This window comes from Sceloporus occidentalis, unplaced genomic scaffold, assembly GCF_023333645.1.
Source record: "Sceloporus occidentalis isolate IW3139 unplaced genomic scaffold, rSceOcc1.0.p SCAF_59, whole genome shotgun sequence".
NCBI classification, from domain to species: Eukaryota; Metazoa; Chordata; class Lepidosauria; order Squamata; family Phrynosomatidae; genus Sceloporus; species Sceloporus occidentalis.
In genome coordinates, this window is record NW_028317039.1 from 2,594,012 (window position 1) to 2,618,134 (window position 24,123).

The 24,123-nt window shown below is 39.8% G+C and overlaps 1 protein-coding gene across 1 annotated transcript; it reads left to right on the forward strand.

Moving 5' to 3' along the window:
• Positions 1-1,675: 1,675 nt before the first annotated feature.
• Positions 1,676-15,842, forward strand: LOC149287544 (leucine-rich repeat-containing protein 3-like). Its single transcript, XM_089492753.1, has 2 exons — positions 1,676-1,749; positions 15,092-15,842. The coding sequence occupies exons 1-2, from the start codon at positions 1,676-1,678 to the stop codon at positions 15,840-15,842; spliced, it is 825 nt and encodes a 274-aa protein (XP_089348879.1).
• The last annotated feature ends 8,281 nt before the right edge of the window (positions 15,843-24,123 follow it).

The following is a 24,123-nucleotide window of genomic DNA, read 5'->3' on the forward strand; positions in this document are numbered from 1 at the left end:
TAATGTTTCAGATTTCAGACTTATAATAATTAGATCACTATAAAAGCGTGACTCTACAAGAATAGAAAGTAGAGTGGTCCTGGGTTGACCGCAAATAAAAGGTTGCCAGCATAGCCTAGGACTTTGTGGTTGGTGTCACCTATTAGGAGGCCCAGAACACTCAGGTTAGATCTTAGGGACTAAAGAATTGTTCCAGCGAGAGTACAAATAGCGACCATGTCTCATAGCATTCATTTTATGAAAGAGTTGGAGAAAGTGCCATTTATTCAAAGCTTAGCTGAGGGGGTGAAGTAGAGGGAAATAGTCCAAATGAGCATGTGCAGACCATTACTCAGATGCCTAAAAGCTGCACCCATAAAGTTGCACTCTACTCGATAGAACTCATTTTCGGTGTCCATAGACAGAAAAAGTTTTAGTTGAGGAGTGCTCAGCATAGATTAAGATTGTCTTGTCCATATCTTATCATCTTGGGATAAATCCTGTCTGGTCCTCATGAACAAAGTTCATCATGTACGACTTAATGCAGTGTGCTAGAAATTTTGCAAATAGTTTGAGGTCAGTGTTGAGAGAGTTGGGTTCTTCACAGTTCAAGATCCTTACCATCCTTGGGAATTAGGGAGATTGCTGCAGCAAAAGTGTGGTTATGGATGTTGTTGCCTTCCAGAATGGAATTAAAGTATTCAAGAAAGTGTGATCCCAAGCAAAAGCTTATAGTTCTATCGTCCTAGTTAGATCTTTGATGTTCTGTTGAGCAAGGGGAAGGGACTGTGTGAGAGCGTGAATAATATATACAGTAGTTGTGTATAGCAGGACACAGGCTCTATGTGCTTTTCGGTTTAGGGTGGGGGCCAATTCTTGACAAAGTAGGAAGAATTCTTGGAAATCCCTCTCATCCAAGAAGAGGATATGGAGAGAATTAGAGTGGTATGGTCAAACCACATAGAGGTTCCAATCTGGGAGTGTGGTAAGGAGATTTGTGGAGTGGAAGAAACAGACCATGGCATGGTTATGGGCTATTAGCTAGTTATGAAAAAAGGTAGCAAAAAAATGAGAAAAGGGCGAGGGGCAAATAAATATACAAGTAAATGAATAAGTTAGGGGTGGAAGGGAGGTGCTTGCAAGGGGGATGGCAAGGGCAAGGAACATGGGAGAACTACCATCCCTAAGGGGCAAAACGAACAAAAGCACCTATGGACGTATTGGGGAGGAACCAGCCCCATTTTCTGTGGCAATGGCAGCCTCACACAGGGCAATATTACCAAAGGGCAACATAACAGGGAGAGCATCCACCTCATTAGGGAGATTGTCAGTCCAAGAGAATTGTCACTTCAAATGTCTGTAAACAGTTAAACCAAGGTAAACAATTGGTCAAAAGTCATGGCTATATACATAAAGCTTTCAATATACAGGACATAGGGGAATCACTATCAGAGGAACTCCATGTAATGGTGTGCTGTAGCACCTTGCTCTTACCTCAGCACCCCACCAGGAATATCAGCCCCGAGTGCAAGCAAGGGAGGAGAAGAGGGGGAAAATCTAAACATCAACACTCCCCCACAACTTGACTAAGGCCCAAGTGACTAGGGGGTCCTTCATCTTCTAGATAGCACAACTGGATTGGCAGATGCCACAACCGATGCCCATCCCTCCCAACCAAATAAACATGGCAGGCAAGATGGCGACCAAGGAGTCCCGCAAAAACAAGGGCAAATGTGGGCAACTCCGGGCCTCCACAGCCGAGCAATCTAGGCAAGTGAAGTGCGCGAGTCAAGAAGAGGTAGAATGGGTAACAATTCTTCTTACTTCCTCAATACCCATATCCCGTCGGTGAGCTCGCTGTTGGGAAAGGGCATCTGACGGCTTGCGCCAGTGTACCCCTAGGCGCGGAGAAGGCCTCATCAGTAGCGTACCTAGCGGGGGGCGGGGGGGGCGGTCCGCACCGGGTACCGCTCATCAGGGGGGTGCCAACTTGCCGGCACCCCTCCAGAGACGGACAGTAATGTCCGCCGCTGGAGGAGCAGGCTCGCAAGGGAGCGGTGTCGGAGGTATTTAGCAGACCTCCGGCTCCCTTGAGTGATTTTAAGCCGGGTTCAACCCTTGAACCCGGCTTAAAACCACTCAAGGGAGCCGGAGGTCTGTTAAAGACCTCCGATATCGCTCCCTTGCGATCCGCGCGGCAACACGCACACGCGCGACAACACTGAAGCCGCGCCCACTGCCGTCCGTGCCCTCTGACCCGGAAGAAGACAGAAGAACTGAAGAAGAGGAGTGAAGAGGAGGAAAAGAAGCTGTAAAGAGAAAAGAGGAAAGGTAGGAAAGCATTCAGTGAGTGAGAGTTGATTGGTATGTGTGGATTGGTATGTGTGGATTAGTATATGTGTGGATTGGTATATGTGTGGATTGGTATATGTGTGGATTGGTGTATGTGTGGATTGGTATATGTGTGGATTGGTATATGTGGATTAGTATATGTCTGGATTGGTATATGTCTGGATTGGTGTATGTATGTGGATTGGTATGTGTGTGGGTTGGTATGTGTGTGGATTGGTATGTGTGGATTAGTATGTGTGGATTGGTATATGTGTGGATTGGTGTATGTGTGGATTGGTGTGTGTGTGGATTGGTGTGTGTGTGGATTGGTATATGTGCGGATTGGTAAGTGTGTGAGAGTGATGGGTGTTATGCTGTACCATTTCCAATGTATTTTTCATGATCTAATTATGCTCTAGTACATCATAACTCCCATCACTCTATACTGTTCCATACAGTGGCAGAGCTGGGAGACAGAGGCCTTGCACCCCCACCGCAGGACTCCTGAAAGGTAAGTGAACTTCAAAGGGGGAGAGGGTAGATAGTTAGGAGGGGGTAGATAGGGAGAAGGGAGTGAGACGGGGGGATAGGGGGTAGATAGGGAGAAGGGAGTGAGAAGGGGTAGGTAGGACAAAAGGGAGTGAGAAGGGGTAGATAGGGCAATCATACTCCTATCATGCCAAGTCTGCGAGTATCCCTGGGCATGATAGGAATGTGATTGCTGTTAACAATCATATATATATATATATATTAATATTGTTATTTAATTGTTTTGTCCTATTTTGGTGTGTTACTTACTTTAAATAAAAGTGTTATTTATTTTTTTTGGTGTGTGGGGGGGTCATATTCCGTTTCGGCCAGGTAAATGCTGCATTTTCGGTTTCAGTCCAGAATTTGTTTCGGTGCATCCCTACTACTAATGAAGTGGTAGGCCTACACCACATCAATGTTTGGCTTAGTATATAGTGATAGGAGTTATGCTGCACTATTGTCAATGTCTGCCTCAGTATATAGTGGTAGGTGTTATGCTGTACAACCGTCAATGTCTGCCTCAGTATATAGTGATAGGTGTTATGCTGTACCACCGTCAATTTCTGCCTCCGTATATAGTGATAAGTGTTATGCTGTACCACCGTCAATGTCTGCCTCAGTATATAATGATAGCAGTAAGTGTTATGCTGTACCACCGTCAATGTCTGCCTCAGTATATAATGATAACAGTAGTGCTGTACCACCTTCAGTGTCTGCGCCGGTATATAACGGTAGAAGCTATGCAGTTTTAAAGTGTGTGTGTGGGGGGGGTGCCACATACAGGATCCGCCCCAGGTGCCAAATACACTAGGTACGCCCCTGGGCCTCATAGCAATTATAGTGAAAAGTTTTACTGATCACTATTTTTATGGAACATTCCATTAGTTGATACAATAACCACAACGGCCACTTTTTTAACAGGGAAAAGGTGTTTTTTTATGTATAAAATACATAGCAATACACAGAAGTAGTATAAAGTAGATATATAAAAACGCAAGATTTTCAGTCAATGCCATGAACAGGGCTGGTGATAAAGTGTTATTCAATTCTTCTTGAAGTCTTCTTAAATATTGTTGAAGATAATAAGGAGCATAACCTTGTGTATATGTATGGATACAGAACGGAGGTAATAATTACATCATAGAAAATATAATATAATAGAAAAAATAGAAACAAGACCTAAGCAAGTACTCTTTCCAAGGAGATCGAAATGATAACAGGTTAGACACCACCATCGGCACTTAAGTACAACACACACAATAATATTACTAATAGTCATTTGCATGAGACTTTCATTCAGAGTCCTACCTAAGCATATTAAAATTATGTGTACATTTGATTGATATAATGCGATCCATAGTTTTGGCCTTTTCATATATTGTTATAGGATGATTAAGGGTGTTTGATATCTATTCCTTGATCCCATGACTTTCCAGAAATGAAAGTATTTCTGATAAAGTGGACAAAGTTTGGTAGCTCGTAAAATATCAATGATCAATTTTTGTTGGGGGTAAAGAAAGTACAGTTAAGCTAATTCAAAAGACATGTTACTTCCTTTGTTAACTGTAACAGATTTTTTACCCTGAATGTTTATATCCTCTAAAGTCAGCTTCCTACGCTACCTTGACCACTGAACCACGCTACTGAAGAAGCATCAGCCGAGACTAGATGTTTGAGGATAAAATCATGAACTCAGTTTATTGGGAAACAATTATTTAAACAGTACCAGAGGGTAAGTTAAAAACAATAGTACCAGCAAAACACACACAGTGCTCAGTATTTGCACAAAGCCCACTTCAGCCCAGTAAGGGGTCACCATTGTAGTCTGTGGGGAAGATGGTAAACATGGACAGTTGCCTGACTTTTGGCCGATATCAGATCTTGGTGCAAATACTAGCCATAACGGTCTCTGTGCTGTATTAAAACACCACACATAAAGCCCCCTCCCAAAATGCAGGTACCCCAAATCTGTGTCCAACTTTCATAGTCTTTGGAGTCTGGCAATTGGGGAAATGTGTACCACAAGGAAGAAGTAGTCCAAACGGAGCCCCTGTATCCACTTCCCCAAAACCAGAACAGTTTCTAAGGCCTGGGCCCAAGGTCTGTAGGGAGGAGGCTGGCCCTCAGACCCCTCCTGGAGCCTTGAAGGTTCTTTTAAATTCTAAATATGTAAAACTGCTGCTGTCGCCTTCGTGGCACTCTTGGAAGCAGTTTTCCACATTTGTTAATATGCTCATATACCGTATTTTCCCCATGTATAAGACGCACCTTTTTTAGAAAGATTTGGGGTCTAAAAATTGGGTGCGTCTTAGACAGTGGTGGTAGATTTTTTTACATTTTTTTTACTGGTCTCATGTTCCGTCACGGCGACACAGGAACCCAGTTGAGTCACGTGAATGCACATCGCATCACATGACTCAGCTCAGTTCCTGTTCGAGCAATGCAGAGGGAAACAGCGGCCCCCACGGAAGTCTGCGAGTGGCACCAGAAGATCTGCAGTTCAGGAAAGGTGGGGGAGTGAATGTGTGTGTGTGTATCCGTGTGTAGGGGGCACAGGAAGGGGGCACAGGGAGGCTGAAAGTGCTGTGCATGTACTGGCTGCCTGAGCATGATAGGAGTGCGATTGCTAACAATTGCTAGCAGCTAACATCAATCCCACTCATATTATGCCCAGGCAGCCAGTACAATAACTTTATGTAATATATATTTTTTTACATTTCGGCCCCCAAAATTAAGGTGCGTCTTATACTTGGGGAAATACGGTATGTACCTTTTGCACTTTTGACTGCCAATTGTCTGTGTAAGCACCATCGGATTGCTATTTATTTAATTTAGCTTGCGATGAGTAAAATGCAAATCAATTTATAACTTATTTAAAATGCGTTATTCTGGATTTTTTGGTTGTTATTCTGTGTCTCCCATTAAAATTAAAGTCATGTCTTTGTCAGTGGGCAAATGTACAAAATCAGCAGGGGATCCAATATTTTTTTCCTCCACTTTACTTCTGGGGTTAGTCTTTACAAAGACAGGGCCCATAGTCAATAGGGAGAAGGCTGGCTGTCAGGCCTCTCCAGTGGCCCAAGTGATGGCGGGTTCCGTTACAACTTGCATGCTCCATTTTGTGCCCTGTGACTTCCACAAAGCATAAAAAAACCTAAGCATGTTTGATTCTTTTTTCAAATTCAAGACACTTATATTAATATATTTTGGTCAACTGAAATATTTTGAGGACCCTTTTCACATTAAAATATTAGAAAAAGATGTTTTCACATATTTCTATTATTTCATTGTATTTTTCATACTAAATATTGGACTATACATCACAAAGAAAGCCCTATCTAACCTTGGGAAAACATTATATAAGTTCAGTGAGCAAAAAAATAAAAAGGTGAATCATTGATAAGGAAACAATGTAAAATGCTGAAAAAGCCTCTAAATTTTAATCGATGAGTTTGTAATAGAATTGGGCAACATTTTCATCTCCCCATCATGCCATAGAGGTCCCAGAACAGGCTGAATCAGCCTTCAGGGTAGCATCATCCCTAGTGACATAAAAAGCAACCTCTTCAGTGTATTTATTTTGCATGTAGAAGAACTAACCCCACCAAATGAGCCTTGCAATAATAGCTAAATGTTTTGTCATAAACCCACTTTTTTCTGTGAATGTCTTCCTTTCTGGGATTTCCTCAATCTTTTAATATAATTAAACTCTCTAGTTAATTATTCCTTTCCCTTCTACTTCAAAAATGTGTAAATATTAATGTTACATTTCGGTATTTCCAAGACAGAATTACAATATATGGCTGTGTTTACCGTTTACAAAATATGATTAGAAATGTGCGTTTATTACCAGTTTAATATAAACATGATACAGGAAAAATGAATACAACAATGTTTACAGATTCCTTACAAACCATTAAGCGGCATGTTTACAGTACTGGTATATTGATGAGTTCTACCAATCTATTATACTCAGAAACAAAGGACGTCTACTCATCAGGAAATGACAAAAATCTCTTATTCCCAGTAAGTGACAATGTATCAGTCATCTAATGATACTATTATTGTTTATATCTATATTGCAGTATAATTGTATGTGTGCCACTATTGGATCGCCTATGGCTGTGCATCGCCTTAATATGAATGGCATTTTGAATCGCATTAGCTTTTCCTGCTTTGGTGCTTTGTCTTTAAAAAAGAAAATCCTTTTTTAGCCAAAATTCCACTGACAAGGAAGAGACACGATCCAGTTACAGCCCCTGGGAAGCCTGATTGGTCTGTGTTAGAACTAAGGTTACAGGCGAAAGAGAATGGGTTCTGTGTATTCTGAAAATAGCAACAAGTGCTGACCAGTGGAGAGCTGATGCTGTGATCCTTCCCCATCTCCTGCTGATCACAGGGAAACTTCAAGACAGCCGGGAGACGGCAACACTGCTTCATCTGATACCAGCCGATGTCCTGTTTCTTTGTCCTCTCATTTTGCTTCGCAAAATCATTTTGCTTCGTTAAATAACCGAATACCCCACATGGTGAGTGGAATACCCCTGAGTACGTTTGACGTGTGATCACAGCTGTCCGTGTCTGTAATGCTGGGTTGCTCTCCCATGCTGTATATATAACAATGAATTGCTTCAGCTGCATGTGATTGTGTATACAGTCGACGAACTGCTGGTGTTAGTGTGTTACTGCAATTTTCACTTTGCATACATTACAATTTTTTGCAAAGTTCTAAATTTCAGTATCTAAACCAATGAGGTGTTTAATGTAATGAGTCAAAAATGTGTACTTTGCCCCAAAAAGTCTTCAGTTTTGCCTTAATATATTCCCTTAAATAATCAGATGAGACTAGAAAAAACATTCTTATTTGGCATCTGCATTATTATGCTGGAGGAGGGATGCAAAATTGTATTTCTGGGACTCAGAAGACCACCAAAAAGATGTATGAGCCCTTGCACTTTTGTGTAATGCATACTTGTATGACTCTATAAGGACTAAATTGTTCTTAACCTCTATATCCAATATATTGATAAAAGTAGAATTATACCTATTATTATAATGCAATATGATAGTTAATACATTATACACTACAGTATTCAATCTACAAAAATGTATTTATATGAGATATATATATATATATATATATTATATATGTGCACAAATACAGTGTATATACACTTTTTAAGCTTTTACAGCTCTTTTGAAACTGAATAATAAATCAACATCAGGACCAATAAGATAGACATAATTACTGTCTTCAGGGCACATGTTGGACAGCTGGAAATGTCTTAAACACAGAAGGGAGTCTTTTAAACACACCAGAAACTAATTAAACGTCAGGAAACACTAACCATGCCTTATCATTCCATGTTTAAACATGAAAGACACATTTTGAAGAGTACAGTACAATATTTTTCTGCAAAACTATTATATGAATTTTTCTTATGATTCTTATTGCAGGTTATCCCTTCTTCAAGGAGAAAATAATGGATTTCAGACTTAATCTAAGCTTATTATTGCAGGATGTTGCACCACAAACTTAAAAGAGTAAAGACAGCAACTGTTACGCTGTTCATTATAATTAGTTTATTTTAATAGCAGCTCACAACAGTTTCATGAAATCATTAATTCATGTGTCCCATTCATCCCTGGGATTTCACTTGGAAGCTGTACATCACAGAAACAAAGTGGGTCTTTATGGTATGAATTAGCAGCAGATGTAATAGACAGCAAGAGCTGTTAAAGATCATTCTGTATAAAAATTGCCTTTTCATTCCTAACAAAAGTGAATTTACTAACTGCTTCCCCTAACTGTTCTCTCCCCTGTTGACAGCAGCAGAAGGCTGGCAAGAGGCGCAAGTAGCCAACCCTGCCCCCCCCCCTAGTTTTAGAATTCCACATATAGCGCCCAGGGGTTCTGGAAATGTATGAAGCATTTACATCATGACTGAATCTTGTCTGTGGTAATTTATGGGTTTTCTATGCTCTCCTTTTCTGCAAATATGTTTTGGATATGATTAGTATAGTAAGAGTAAGCAGCTATGGGATTTGTCTTATCTAAGGGGGTCATGGCAGTTGTACTTTGCCTCCTCTGGAGGTGGTGCAAATCCCCTAGCATAGACAACTTCACTAATACTACCTTGTGGTCTATGCATTATTTGTAAATGCAGAGCAAGTAGATATGAGATCTTTTGTTGCAAAGAGAGCTTTGTTGATTCCATAGTTAACCCCTTAAGGACCAGGCTGTACCATTGGGACCGAGGCTGTTTTAACACTTTTGCGGTGTTCGTGTTTAAATGTAATTTTCTCTTCACTCATTTAGTGAACCCACACAAATTATATGTTGTTTTTTTCAGGACAAGAAGGGCTTTCTTCAGATACCATTGTTTTAATCATATTATCTAATTCCCCATAAAAAAAATAATAAAATATGATGAAAAATATAAAAAAAACCCCACATTTTCTGACTTTTGCCCCAAAAATCTTTTACTCATCCAAAAAAGCTAATGAAAAAACCTACTAAATATATTCTACTATTTGTCCTGAGTTTAGAAATACCCAATGTTTTTATGTTTTTTTGCTTTTTTCTGCACGTTATGGAGCATTAAGTACAAGTAGCATTTTGCTATTTCAAAACCATTTTTTCCAAATCTGGTAATTCTTCCCCCCATGTGCCATTTCGGGTATCTTTGAAGCCGGCCAATGCAATTTACCCCATCAAATCATATATTTTTGAAAACTAGACACCCCAAGGTATTTCAAATGCTAGAATTTTAACTCTTTCCATGCACTAATTCTACCACCAGTCTTTGTCAAACTTTGTGGTAGTAATTTATTTTGTGTTTTTTATGGATTTACAGCTCCTGGTATACATCACTTTCAAACAACACCCCAATATGTGTTCAGCAACATCTCCCGAGTACAGTCATACCCCCCATGCATGGGTTTGTCAGGTTGTTTGGGAGGTAAAACGCCACATTTAGGAAGTGCACATTTTTTAACTTGGAACTTTTACATCTGGTCATTCTGCCCCTAATAGGACCATCTTTGAAGCCGGCTAATTCAATTTACCCCATCAAACCATATATTTTTGAAAACTAGACACCCCAAGGTATTTCAAATGCTAGTATTTTAACCCTTTCCATGCATGAGATTCTACCACCAGCCTTTGCCACACTTTGTGTTAGTATTTTTTTGGTATTTTTTTTTACACAAATTGTACTTTGGGTATACATTTATAGCTCCAGGTATATATAACTATCAAACAACACCCTAATATGTGTTCAACAACATCTCTCGAGTACAGCGATACCACTCATGCAAGGGTTTGACTGCTGTTTGGGATTAAAAGGCCACATTTGGGAAGTGCGCTTTTTTTTCCTCCATTTCGGTCAGTCTGTGCCCATGCCCTATCTTTGAGCCCGGCCACTCCAATTTACCCAATCAAACCATAAATTTTTTTAAATTAGACACCCCTTGGGTATTTGAAATGCTTTTATTTAAATTTTTCCATGTCAGGATTTTTGGGAAGATACAGCGCTAATTTTAGCACTTGCTCATAATAATAAACTTTATTTTTTATTTTATTTATTTTACTCTTTTGGAGTTTTTTTTTAAATTTTGCTGGAACTGGATAGTTCCTCTAAAGCATAATAATTTTTAAATGTTACCATGTTTTTTTTAAGCTTTTTCTTTTTTTTTTTTTTTTTTTTTTAATATTTTACTAATCACATAGTGATTAGAAAGCTGGGCTCCATTGACTTGTATGGTTGAATGCAGTACCAGTATTCAACCTGCAAGTGGAGCCAGAGTTCGCTAGAGGGTCCGGAGACCGTCTAGCGAACTTTTTCAACTTTTATTTTTTTTTTCCTGGGCCGCCGCCATCTTGCGGATGGCGAAGACTGCGTGCAGCTGCGGCTGTGACTGCTCCCCGGAGCGGTCACAGCCCGCCCTGGGGTAAGTATTTGGTGTCGCTGGATGGCTCCTGATCGAGGCATTCCAGCGACACCATTGAAGTTTAGGAGGTGATCGTTGATCGCCTCCTAAACGCTTTTAAAATGGGCGTCCGCCGCCATACAATGTATGGCGGATGTTGACGCCCCGGGGAGGGGCCAGACATGGCCCATCATGCCGATCTCGGTGTTGCTGAATGCCTCGACATCGAGGCATTACAGCAACACCATTTAAGCTTAGAAAGTGATCGTTGATCACTTTCTAAGCTTGTTTAAGTCTCATTATGTGTCAGGCACGTCATAGGTCGTTAAGTGACCGTTTTGCATGACGTGCCTGACCCGGCAATGGACGTTAAGGGGTTAAACACTTTTGCGATGCTCGTGTTTAGATGTAATTTTCTACTCATTTAGTGTACCCACACAAGTTATATATTGTTTTTTTTCAGGACAAGAAGGGCTTTCTTCAGATACCATTTTTGATCATATTATCTAATTTCCTATAAAAAAAAATATATGAAAAATTGAAAGTTATTGGGCAATAAGTGCAAGTAGCATTTTGCTATCACAAAACCATTTTTCCCCCCAAATCTGGTCATTCTGCCCCATGTGCTATTTCCGGTGTCTTTGAAGCTGGCCAATGCAATTTACCCCATCAAACCATATATTTTTGAAAACTAGATACCTCAAGGTATTTCAAATACTGGTATTTCCATGCACTAATTCTATCACCAGCCTTTGCCAAAATTTATTTTGTGTTTTTTTATCACAGAAATTGAGCTTCAGGTATGCATTTACAGCTCCTGGTATATGTCACTTTCAAAAAAGACCCCAATATGTGTTCAGCAATATCTCCTGAGTACAGTGATATCCCCCATGCATTGGTATGTTGGGTTGTTTAGGAGGTAAAACGCCGCATTTAGGAAGTGCGCTCCCCCCCCCCATTTTCGTCAGTCTGTGACTATGCCCTATTTTTTAGCCCAGCCACTCCAATTTACTCCATCAAACCATGCAGGTAATACCTCAGGCACTCTGGACACTAACTAACATAGACTTGCCTGACTATTCTACTGGGCAACTAAGCAATACCCAGTAGATTGCATAAACAGCAAAGAACAGATGGGGCAGGAAGGGACTGGGAGCATAAGAAGGTAGTGAGAGGGCAGGACATGCCGGGCAGAAGAGGGATCATTGTCCATTGATACTTACTTCAAGCCCCGCTCAGCGTAAATGACGATTACTATAGTTACAAGACTATTATATATATTGCATTAGTTACGTCCCTGGTGAAAGCATCTGTTATCAAGTACTGTAGTTTTTCTCCTTTGGGAAGTGCAGCCCGTATTGTCCTTATTAGCTTAAACTTCCTCTGTTTCATTTCCCTAAACCTACCAATGTTCAGCAGGACAGCAAATTTGCAAAACAACTCATTGGCAGTGGGTGCCGAATGGAGTACTTTTACTTATTAATTAATTTTGCCATATTTTTTGTGTCTGGGATATTTTTTCCAAGGACTGAAGACGAGAGCGTTTTTGACACTGAATAGCCCGAAAATATAAAAATAGCCCTTTAAGTGGCAAGGGGATGGATAGTGTTTTTTATTGTTTCCAGTCTGGCACCAAAAGGGAACTTGGATGGGTAGGATGGGGTATCTGCCTTTAGAAAGGGTTATTAAGACATTTTAACGCCCTCCCCCAGTGGGCAGGGGGCATTGATAGCCCCACAGGGCATTTTATTTATATCTTACTCTCCATCCTCCAGGAATGTTGTTGGGACCTACCTGGTCCTGGTGTTTAAGAATTCAGGAATATTATGCAGTTAGTCCATACCATGCACTGCCCACCGACCAATAACTGATTGGAAACAAGACTAGTAGTAGTAGTTGGGGGAGGAAACAGTAAGCAAGAGTTTCAGGCAGACCTTCTAGGAAGTGAAGGATGGGAGGATGTCTGGAGAACCACTGTTTTTGTAAAACAATGATTATGTAATTTTTTGTGGGTTGAAACTTTGTTCCAACTTGCATTTCCAACTCACAGGTTAATGAATTGAATTGCTTTCTTTGTTATTGGTTTCCACTAGCGTTTACAAGTCGCCTCTCCTGCAGTCACATGTACAGTACAGTATGTAAATAGTGAGGGTTTTTTGCAAGAGCAAATACAAATTGGTAGGTCTGCAAATGTATATGAATAACCCCTTTATGACAATTGACAAATAGGTGTAGAAAGTCATCTTTGATCAACAATTGCCTCCTAAGCTTAAACAGTGTTGCTGAAATGCATCGATAGCAGGGCATTTAGCGACTCCGAAAAACCACACCAGGACACACTGTGATTGCTCCGGACAGCGGTCACAAGCTCCACTGCGAGATATTTTGACCCTCTTGAGGTACTGCATTCAACCATGTAAGTCAATGGAGCCCAGCTTCCTAGTCAAAATGTGATTAGTAAAATTGGTTACATGTAAAAATAATTCCCCAACTGATGTCACCAACAGGGGGAACCATCAAGTTCCAAAAAATTTTAAAAAAATATTGGCATGCTTAATGCCTATGGGGTGTCTGGTTTTAAAAAAAAGTATGATTTGATGGGGTAAATCGAATTGGCCGGGTTCAAAGATGTCCCAAAAATAAATGACTGACCAGATTGTCTAAATTCAAAACAAAATGCACACCTCTCAAAAGGTGTCCTTTTACCGCCCAAATAACCCAACAAATCTAAGCATGGCTATCACTGTACTCAAGAGATGTTGCTGAACACATATTGTGGTGTTGTGTGATAGTGACATAAACCAGGAGCTGTAAATTGATACCTGAAGTACAATGTGTGTGAAAAAAATGCCAAAAAAATAATAATAATAACTACCACAAAGTTTGACATAGACTGGTGGTAGAATTAGTGCATGGAAACAGTTAAAATACTAGCATTTGAAATAATTTGGGTTGTCTAGTTTTCAAAAATATATGGTTTGATGGGGTAAATTGCACTGGCCTGCTTCAAATATGTCCTAAATAGCACATGGGGCAGAATTACCAGATTTAAAAAAAATGAAATTAAATGTAATTTTTGCCCCATAACTTGCACAAAAAAGCAAAAAAAAAAAGAATTATGAATTTCTAAACTCAAGACAAATAGTAGAATATATTTATCAGGTTTTTTCATTATCTTTTATAGATGAATAAAAAAGTCAGAAAAAGTCATTTTTATTCTCAATTTTCACAATATTTTATACTTTTTATATAGGGAATTATATGATACAATCAAAATAATGAAATCTAAGAAAGCCTGTCTTGTCCTGAAAAAATCAATATATAACTTGTGTGGGAACATTAAATGAGACAGAAGAAAATTACAGCTAAGCATGAGCACTGCAGAAATGTACACAGCCATTTTCATGAAGGGGTTAAAGAAACTCTCAGATCTCTGCACATTCTATTGCTATAATATAAATAACATGCAATGTACTCAAATAGCATATTATGAATACAATTATGAAGCTGCAAACAGCCCCCTTTCCTGAAGCTGCCTGCGGCAGCTGGTAATACGATCGCCAGTTTACCTGGGCCGACAGCAGCAGCAGTGCCCCCACAATAACCACGACTGTGGTGACGTGGGGGCGTTTTATTTTGATCGCCACATTCCCCTGCTGCCTGATCGCTCCATGAGAGCGACAGTGCAGTGTTAACCTGGCATTTTAGGGGTTAATACTTCAGAGTCAGGGATGAAATTTTCTTCGGTCTCCACATGAGTGTGGAGACAGGCCCAAACCCTCCCCTGCTGCCCAATCGCCCCTTTAAGAGCGATGGTGTAGTGCTAACCCTTAACTAAATGAGTTAGTGGGCAATCACAGTTGAATAAAGACATAGCAAAACCACAAAAACTGCTCTGGCCATTTACCACAAATATGGTAAAAAAAAAAAAACCCTGATCCTGAAGGGTAAATTATTTTTCTCAAACTGTAATCTTCTGGCAAAGCAGTTCTGTGTTCAGGCTTACTTACATGGAGATGCCTTTCATTTAATAAAGATAATGTTACCCAAACTTGTTGCATTATATTCTGAATAGAAAAATAGATTTAACTATGAAAAGAAAGTTACCTTGCCTGCCTTGTAATTATCTCTTGTTTTCATTTACTTCAATGTTTTCAAGAGTTTTTTTCTTTTGTTTCCAGCAGGGTGACATCCTGTTAAACATACTATCGACTTGTGTTAAAAACAGAGATACGCTTCTCATGCAGTGATGAAGAGACAGAAAGTAGAATAGAACACAAAGCATGTATAATTTTCCAGGATGTGTCCACATTTACAGATGTTCAAAACTGCTGCTTAAACGGGGACTTTTGTTGCTCCTGTTCCATGTCCAAGCTATTGCCTCATGTCCTAAGAGTTGCCATTGTTCTGATAATAGTGGAGCAATGGTGGTCCACTGCAGTGCCCAAAATCTAGAGGAAATTCCTGTAGACCTCCCTATGGATACTGTGTCTCTGAAGCTGGATGCAAATAAAATCCATCAGGTGCCAAATAATGCATTCAAAGACCTCAGTTATCTACAGGAGCTAGACTTGTCTAGAAACTCAATTGAGAAAATAGAGCTTGCTGCTTTCAAAGGGGTAACAGAGGGACTCAGGCTTCTAGATCTGTCGGGGAATCAGATTCACAGCATACCAAAGGAGGCCCTGGAAAAGCTTAGGGCCAAGATCCGCTTGTCTAACAATCCATGGCACTGTGATTGCACTCTTCAGGAGGTGCTGAGGGAGCTCAAGTTGGACCCAGAGACTGTCAATGACATTTCCTGTTACACATCCGTGCAGGAGGAATATGTTGGCAAGCCTTTAATCCAAGTGCTAGATTCAGGCATTAACTTTTGCAATATCCACCATAAAACCACAGACGTTGCTATGTTTATCACTATGTTTGGTTGGTTTGCCATGGTTATAACCTATGTGGTATATTATGTGAGGCACAACCAAGAAGATGCCAGGAGGCATTTAGAATATCTTAAGTCATTGCCGAGTCACCAGCTAACCAAAGACTTTGATACTATCAGTACTGTTTTGTAGTTATTGATATGCCTAAGGATAACAGGATAGTGCCACACATTGAACCCTATGCTTTGGCAAACATGTTTGACAGAGAGGAAAAAAACTCTGTCTAAAAATTAAGATGCAGCAGGCTAAAGGCATACAGCTCATAATGTTATGAAATCCATTTAAAGTGATAATTTCCATTTCTGCATACCCTGTTCTAGCCAAAAACAGCACTATTGCAATTATATCAAATTGATTAACTGAATAACAGTAAAGCATTTGCAAACATAACCTACTATACTAAGATTCTGCTGTGTTCTACTTCAGAGGTCAAACTATAGAGGCAGTTTAAAGTGAAACTGTCACATTTGAGGTAATATTATAACTGAATATTATGCTGAAGACCATGCTCTTAAAATATTTAAAGGAACACTCCCGTATTAATAAAGTTAAATGAATATTGGAGGTCGATGTTACAAGATGAAAGAGTAATATGTACTCAAGTCTGATATTATGTCACAACAATGTAATTTCATGTATCACCTTTGTTTTGGTTCTAGAAAAAAATACCAATAATAAAGCCTTACCTTAATTTTGAAACACATGATACCAGACAGTTCCCTACCTTTAGTGGCTAATTGCCATAAAATTGTAGCTGAAGTATACCTCAGCCCAGAGCCGGTGAAGCTGCCCAGCACTTCCTTCTGAAAGCCATTTTAGCAATGTTCCCACGTCTGTTGTCTACAGCAGCAAGCTCTTACACATCACATGACCTTGCATTATGAGCAGTGCCTCACACTACATGATCCAGGGAGTAGAACTAGGAACTCGTCACTGGGCCAAAGGTAATTATAGGAATTTAGATGCTTAGACACTTAACTTAAGGTTAATATAGAACTTAACCTCAGGGGTGACCATAGGGTTAATGGCATCAGTATTTTCAGTGACTCCCGGAGCTAAAACACACCATACTCTGACATACACACGCTAACGCCATACAATAACGCACACATGCTAACTGCATACAATCACACAAACGCTAACACTACATAATTACATATACATACGTTGAGGCATTCAGCAACACCGAGATCAGCATCAGGGGCAATGTCTGGCCCCTCCCGGGGCGTCAACACGGCGGACACCTGTTTTAAAAGAGTTTAGGAGCCACTGCGATTTTGCCACTCGCAAGATGGCGGTGCGTCCTTTAATGGCGAAGCACTCGTGAGAACTCTGGTTCCACTTGAAGGTTGCATACAGGTACTGCATTCAACCATGCAAATCAATGGAGCCCAGCTTTCTAATCACAATGTGATTAGTAAAATATTTAAAATGTATATATATATATATATGGGGGGAAAAAGTGGTAACATTTAAAAATAATTATGCATCAGAGGAACCATCCAGTTCCAGCAAAATGTAAAAAAAAGTCAAAATGTAAAAAAAAAATAAAATAAAGTTTATTATTATGAGCAAGTGATAAAATCAGCGCTGTATCTTCCCAAAAATCTTGACATGGAAAGAGTTAAAGTAAAAGCATTTCAAATACCGAAGGGGTGTCTAATTAAAAAAAAAAATGAATGGTTTGATGGGGTAAATTGAAGTGGCGGGGCTCAAATATAGGGCATAGGCACAGACTGACTAAATGGGGGGGGGGAGCGCACTTCCTAAATGTGGCGTTTTACCTCTCAAACAACCCAACAAATGCATGGGGGGTATCATTGTACTCAGGAGATATTGCTGAACACATATTGGGGTCTTGTTTGAAAGTGACGTATACCAGGAGCTGTAAATAAATACCTGAAGCGCAATTTTTGTGATAAAAAAACCACAAAATAAATGACTACCACAAATTTTGGCTGCTGGTAGAATTAGTGCATGGAAAGGGTTAAAATACCAGCATTTGAAATACCTTGAGGTTTCAAGTTTTCAAAAATATATGGTTTGATGGGGTAAATTGCATTGGCCAGCTTCAAAGATACCCGAAATAGCACATGAGGCAGAATGACCAGATTTGGGAAAAAAATGGTTTTTGTAATAGCAAAATGCAACTTGTACTTATTGCCCAATAACTTTCAGAAAAAAACAAAAACATTGGGTATTTCGAAACTCAAGACAAATAGTGGAATCTATTTAGCAGGTTTTTTCATTAGCTTTTTTGGATGAGTGAAAGATTTTTCAAATAAATTATAGGAAATTAGATAATATGATCAAAAAATGGTATCCTGGAAAAAAACAATATATAACTTGTGTGGGTACACTAAATGAGTGAGGAGAAAATTACATCTAAACAGCCTCGGTCCCAAAGGGTACAAAAAGTAAAAACAGCCTGGTCCTTAAGGAGTTAATACAGCACATGTCACTGTTTTAGTATTATAATGAGTGAGATTAAATCATAACTTCTGCAGCCATATAAATTCTTAGCCATGTACTGGGAGAATAAGACATTGTAGATGTAGTTCAATATAACAAGCTCAAATATTGTAGCTCTTTCCTTTAAACGGGAAAAAACATTGCGATGGCTCATTTGACTGGAGAACTGAGAAGAAATATCCATAGCATCCATTGTATGTGGCCTTAGTACTACTTTTACACAGATAACCACATCAAAGATTTTCATTCTGAGTAAAATGTTTATTTTGTTGATTGAATTTCTCAAAGGTGAAAAAAATACATGAAGCCAGAATCCTAACTGTAAATGTATTTTATTCCTTTTGAATGAGTTACAAGTTGTTAGCACCAAATTTCTATTAAAACTGTATTTATTTGAAGCAAGGGTGTACTCACTTTCGTTGCCAAGGTTTAGACATTGATGGCTGTGTGTTGAGTTATTTTGAGGGGACAGCAAATGTACACTGTTATAAAGGCTGTACACTCACTACTTTACATTGTAGCAGAGTGTAATTTCTTCAGTGTTGTCACATGAAAAGATATAATAAAATATTGAGGGGTGTACTCACTTTTGTGAGATACTGTACATACACATATACCCTTACACCCCTTTTTCCCCATCTCTTACCTCTTCCACCATCCTTCTACCTTCTGACTCCATCCTATATCCTGTATCTTGCATCCTGCATCCTGTGGTGGGAGCGCAAGTTCTGTCACTTCAGGCTTCACTTTAATACTCCCTCACCACTAGGCGCCGGCTATTGCTGCACAGCGTAGGGATGACGTCATATCCCCGCGCTCGGCATTATTTGCCAGTGGGTAGTGATTAGGGAGCATTAAAGTGACAGACCTCGCGCTCCCTAATGTTGACCCGACTAGAGGGAGATTGCGATCTCCCAGCTAGTCTGCAGGCTGCAGCTGCTGATCGGGCTGTGCGCCTGAGGTGAGTACGGATCTCGCCTCAGCCTTCCTCTGCCCCTGCAAAGTGGGACAGAGGAAGGTATAGGTGAGACAGCGGGACAGAGACCCAAAATCGGGACTGTCCTGCCTATTTGCTTGCATCGGTCATTCACGATCCTATTGGTCTAGTGTTGATTTTCCTGCCCTTGTTCCTATTTAAACCTTCTGTCCCACTAGTTCAGTGCCTGCTCAAAGAGGCACATAGTGATTTGCTTTGGGTTTGTTTGCTTATGCTTCTATTCTACCCGTGTCTATTGTGTACCAAACTTTGGCTTGTTTTTTACCTTGATCCTGTGCTGCCTGCACCGACCTCGGATATATACCTCGTTATCCCATTTTTCCTGGACTCCATTTAAAAGGCCCCAGTCTGATAGTGACTCCTTTACACATATTCTCATTTTAGAAAAGTCAGCTTTTCCAAAATCTTAAACTTTTGTTTTTGTGTTGTGTGCCACACTGTATATTGGAGTGGGGACAAGGGGCAATGATTTCCCAAACAAGCTGTTTTGGGGGAAAATGGCTATTTGGGGGCACTGACAAGCTGGAGCAAAGATGGCACAGACAGGCTCTTTGGAGACAACACGCAACCCACATATCCAACGATGTGAAGAATACAATAAGTTAATGTTATATTTTTACTTGTGATATAGCATACAAACAACATTAAATGATGGAGACAAGACAAATCTGGTCTGCCACCGACAGATATATAAGCATTTAACCCCTTGTGGGCCAACTAAATATACCTGGGTTCTTCACCTGTTGATAAGCAGCAACAGCATAGTGGTATATCTGTTCCTAGTGGGAAAACCAGCAGCATGTAAATACATAAATGGTATTACTACTCATCCTGTTAAAATATAAAGAAGGGAACTCAACTTCGAATTCTGATGGTGGCTGCCAGGAAGTTGATCTTACAGCAGTGGATCTAGACATCCCCGTCGACTCTGGCATTGCTTAAGTCCAAACTCTTGTTTCTCATGAGAATGGACAGGCTGGAGGTGAGCTTGGAAACGGAAACCCGGGTCAGGAAGTTTTTTAGTCAATGGGGACACTGTACCGGGGATTTGGATGACCTTACAAAGCTTAGAATCAGGGATACTTTCAAATATACTTCATGGTACTGCTCTAGACTGCTCCTACCACAACCTCCGATATCTGTCGCCACGGTAGCACTGTAGATTCTGGTTATACCCTACTTCCGGGCATCCCTGGGTCCCGTTGGGGATGACAGTATGGATGACGTTTTCTTACCATGACTTCCTCGATGAGAGGGAGAATGTGAGACTGGTTAACTTTTTCCTTTACTTTTTGTTTCGGTTTGCTTTTTTGGTTTCCTTTTGTTAATTTTTGGTGGCATACTGATGTCCTATTCCTATTTTATGTATGTTCCAACTGTTATGCCATTACTGTCAATCCTGTAATGCCATTACTGTCAAATATAAATATATATAAAGAAGCATGACTGTTTTTCCCCAAAAAGGAGATCAGGAACAGCCCCAAAGTGACTCATAATTACTAGAGCCGTTTCTCTCTGTAACCCCCCCTGACAAACATGCAAGACTGGCTTCAGTGTTTAAGTTAGGTAAGAGCCATTATCTCCCATACAAAAAGGCTCAGAGACAGAGCTTTGTTTGGCTACCCAAATGCGAACAAACTACCTGCTGTCTGGCAACAATCTTCTCCCTAGTTACCACGGCTACTCCTTGGACCAGCCCATTTTCCAGCCCACAGCCAGCCATTTCAGGCTATTAACCCCTACGTGCCAATGGCTGATTTTATTTTTTGTAGCCTTCGTGACAATGGCTGTTTTAACATTTAATGAACCCACACAAGTTATAGATTGTTTTTACAGGGGAAGAAGGATTTTCTTTAAATGCCAGTATTTTGATTGTATCATATAATTTACTATTAAAAAAGTATAAAATATGGTTAAACTCACTTTTACTTGAAAAATCATTTACTCATCTATTAAAGCAAATGGGAAAGACCTGGTAAATAGATTCTACCCAGTTTTTTTATGTTTTGTTGTTTTTTTCTGCACTTTATAGGGCAATAATTACAAATAGCATTTTGCTATTTCAAAACCATTTTTTTCCAAATCTGGTAATTCTACCCCCATGTGCCATTTGGGACACCTTTGAAGCCGTCCAATGCAATTTCCACCAAACCATGCATTTTTGAAAACCAGACACCCCAAGGTATTTTAAATGCTAGCATTTTAACTCTTTTTCAATGCAGTAATTCTACCACCAGTCTTTGTGAAACTTTGTGGTAGTAATTATTTTGTGTTTTGGTATGCAAACATTTTACCACCAACCTTTATCAAAGTTTGCAGTAGTATTTTTTGTGTATTTTTTTTTCACACACATTCTACATCCGGTATGAATTTACAGCTTCTGGAGTATGTCACTGTAAACAACACACCAATATGTGTTCAGCAACATCTCCAGTGATACAGCCCCATGCATGGGTTTGTTGGGTTGTGGGCTAAAAGGCCACATTTGGGATGTGTTCATTTTTCAAATTGGAAATTTGACATGTGGTCATTCTGCCCCATGTGTTATTTGGGACATTGTGTACCTGGCCAGTTCAGTTTACCCCATCAAACCATATATGTTTGAAAACTAGACACCCCAGGGTACTTCAAATGGCGGATATAATTTATTTGAAAAATCTTTCACTCATCCAAAAAAGCTAATGAAAAAACCTGCTAAATAGATTCCACTATTTGTCTTGAGTTTAGAAATACCCAATGTTTTTATGTTTTTTTCTGAAAGTTATTGGGCAATAAGTACAAGTTGCGTTTTGCTATTACAAAAACCATTTTTTTTTCCCAAATCTGGTCATTCTGCCCCATGTGCTATTTCGGGTATCTTTGAAGCTGGCCAATGCAATTTACCCCATCAAACCATATATGTTTGAAAACTAGACACCCCAGGGTACTTCAAATGGTGGTATTTTAACCCTTTCCATGCACTAATTGTACCAGCAGCCTTTGTCAAAATGTGTGTCAATCCTGGCTTTTGGACTTTTTTTTTTCATTTTGTTGAAGCTGGAACATTCTCCTGAAAATTATTTTTACAAAATAATTCTTATTTTTTTTAATATATTTTACGAATCACATCTGGAGAGACCCTCTTGGAAACTTTTTTTATTGTTTAAAAGGACGCCGCCATCTTGCAGTGGCACTTATGATGGCTCTCTGGAGTAGGGTGGGTTTCAGTGTCGCATTTCAACAACACTGTTTAGGCTTAGGCTCGTTGACGCTGACATCTGGGGAGGGGCCGCACAGGGCCCCAGCTGCTGATCTCAGTGATATCGGGGAAATTCATGACGTGCCAGACACATCAATTGTCATTAAGTGACTCTTTTTTCGTGACATGTCTGGCACTTTAATTGTTGGCAAGGGGTTAAAATGCTAGGTGCACTTCCTGTTTGCCCTTGTGTTTTGCTTCCTGCTACCAAGTGCATTATTTTATCTGAGTTCCTTTGTATGACATGGCTTTGTGTGACTACTCTCCTGGCTCTTGATTCCTGACATTTGTACCCTAACTTTGGTGATCTCCATATTCCTGACAACCCGTTTTGGTTCCTGTCCCTGGCTTATTTCCTGGCTCACAATTTTGGATCAGGAATCTGCTATTATTATTGGGGGGTTTTAAATAAAGTATTTTCATACTTTATATTCCTGTCTCTGTCTGGTTCTTGTCTCTAACATCCCACAAGGGCCATGAACCCAGAGGGTAATCCCCAGGTCCCTAAGTACCATGGAGATAAAAAATCTCTTTCATTCCTCCTTGGTGGACTCCTAGAGGGTTCATCATAAAGATTACAATTTCTATTCCTACCCTCATGGTAGATTTTCCAGGATTATTTCTAATTAACATGTTCTAGCTAGAGTAAAGATGGGGCCAATTCTTTAATCAGATAATTCCCCAGTTAATATTTATTTAACCCTTCCCTCAGATACCCGAGAGCTTTTACTTGGAAGCTGACTCGTTGCTGGCAGACACAGTGCCCCTGGATGAAGCATATAAGGCAATATGGGACTATTTTAATGACAATATTAATGTGGCAGTTATTACTTTATGGGATGTAAGTAAGTGCATTCTTAGAATCATCTTAATTAAACAAGGTGCAAGAAGGAAACAACTGAGGTGAATCGAGTTAGAAGAGCTGGCTTCTAGTTCTTGTGAATGAGACAAGAAACCTCTCAGTCGGAGGAGGTATTTAAGTGATTAACAAATGCAATGATACAATGAGTGGAGTAAAGTATAATGATACTCCACTCACAGGTCCAAAATGCTCCCCTTATCTCTTGCAGTATGAATACAGAAACAAGCCAATCCCTAGTGCGAGCATTATGGCAGGTTAAAACAAGCACCTATAAAAAGAAGCTTAAATGGTCGAAGGGGCAAATACTCCCAAATACTCCTATATACACCTAAGATCGCTGATGTTTTTCATCATTATTATGCAGAGCTATATAATTTACCTCAGCTGACAAAATTTCCCAGCAGGAAAAAAATGTATGGCACCTTAGAGATCTTATCCCACGCACTCTCTATGAGGAGGAGGCAGAGGGACTCAAGATGCCTATTAATATATAGGAAGTCTCTGGCTATTAAGCAATCGACTTAAGTGGTAAGGCTGACGGTTTCTCCATTAAGTATTACAGAATGTTTCAATACCTTCTGTTGCCATGGTTTTATAAGTCTGTTAATGCATTTAGGGAGGGTGATAAATTGGCTAGGTCGTTTTGAAAGCCACAGTCACTGTAATTACAGACCAATTTTGCTCCTAAATGTAGACTTGATGTTGTTTTCTAAAATACTGTCCATGCATCTTTACGTTTACCTGTTCCATCTCATTCATGGGGATCAGGTGGGCTTTGTGGGGGTAGAGAAGCCAAATACAATACTATAAAAACTGTGGTAAAGTGTATGGGAGAGTGGTTGAT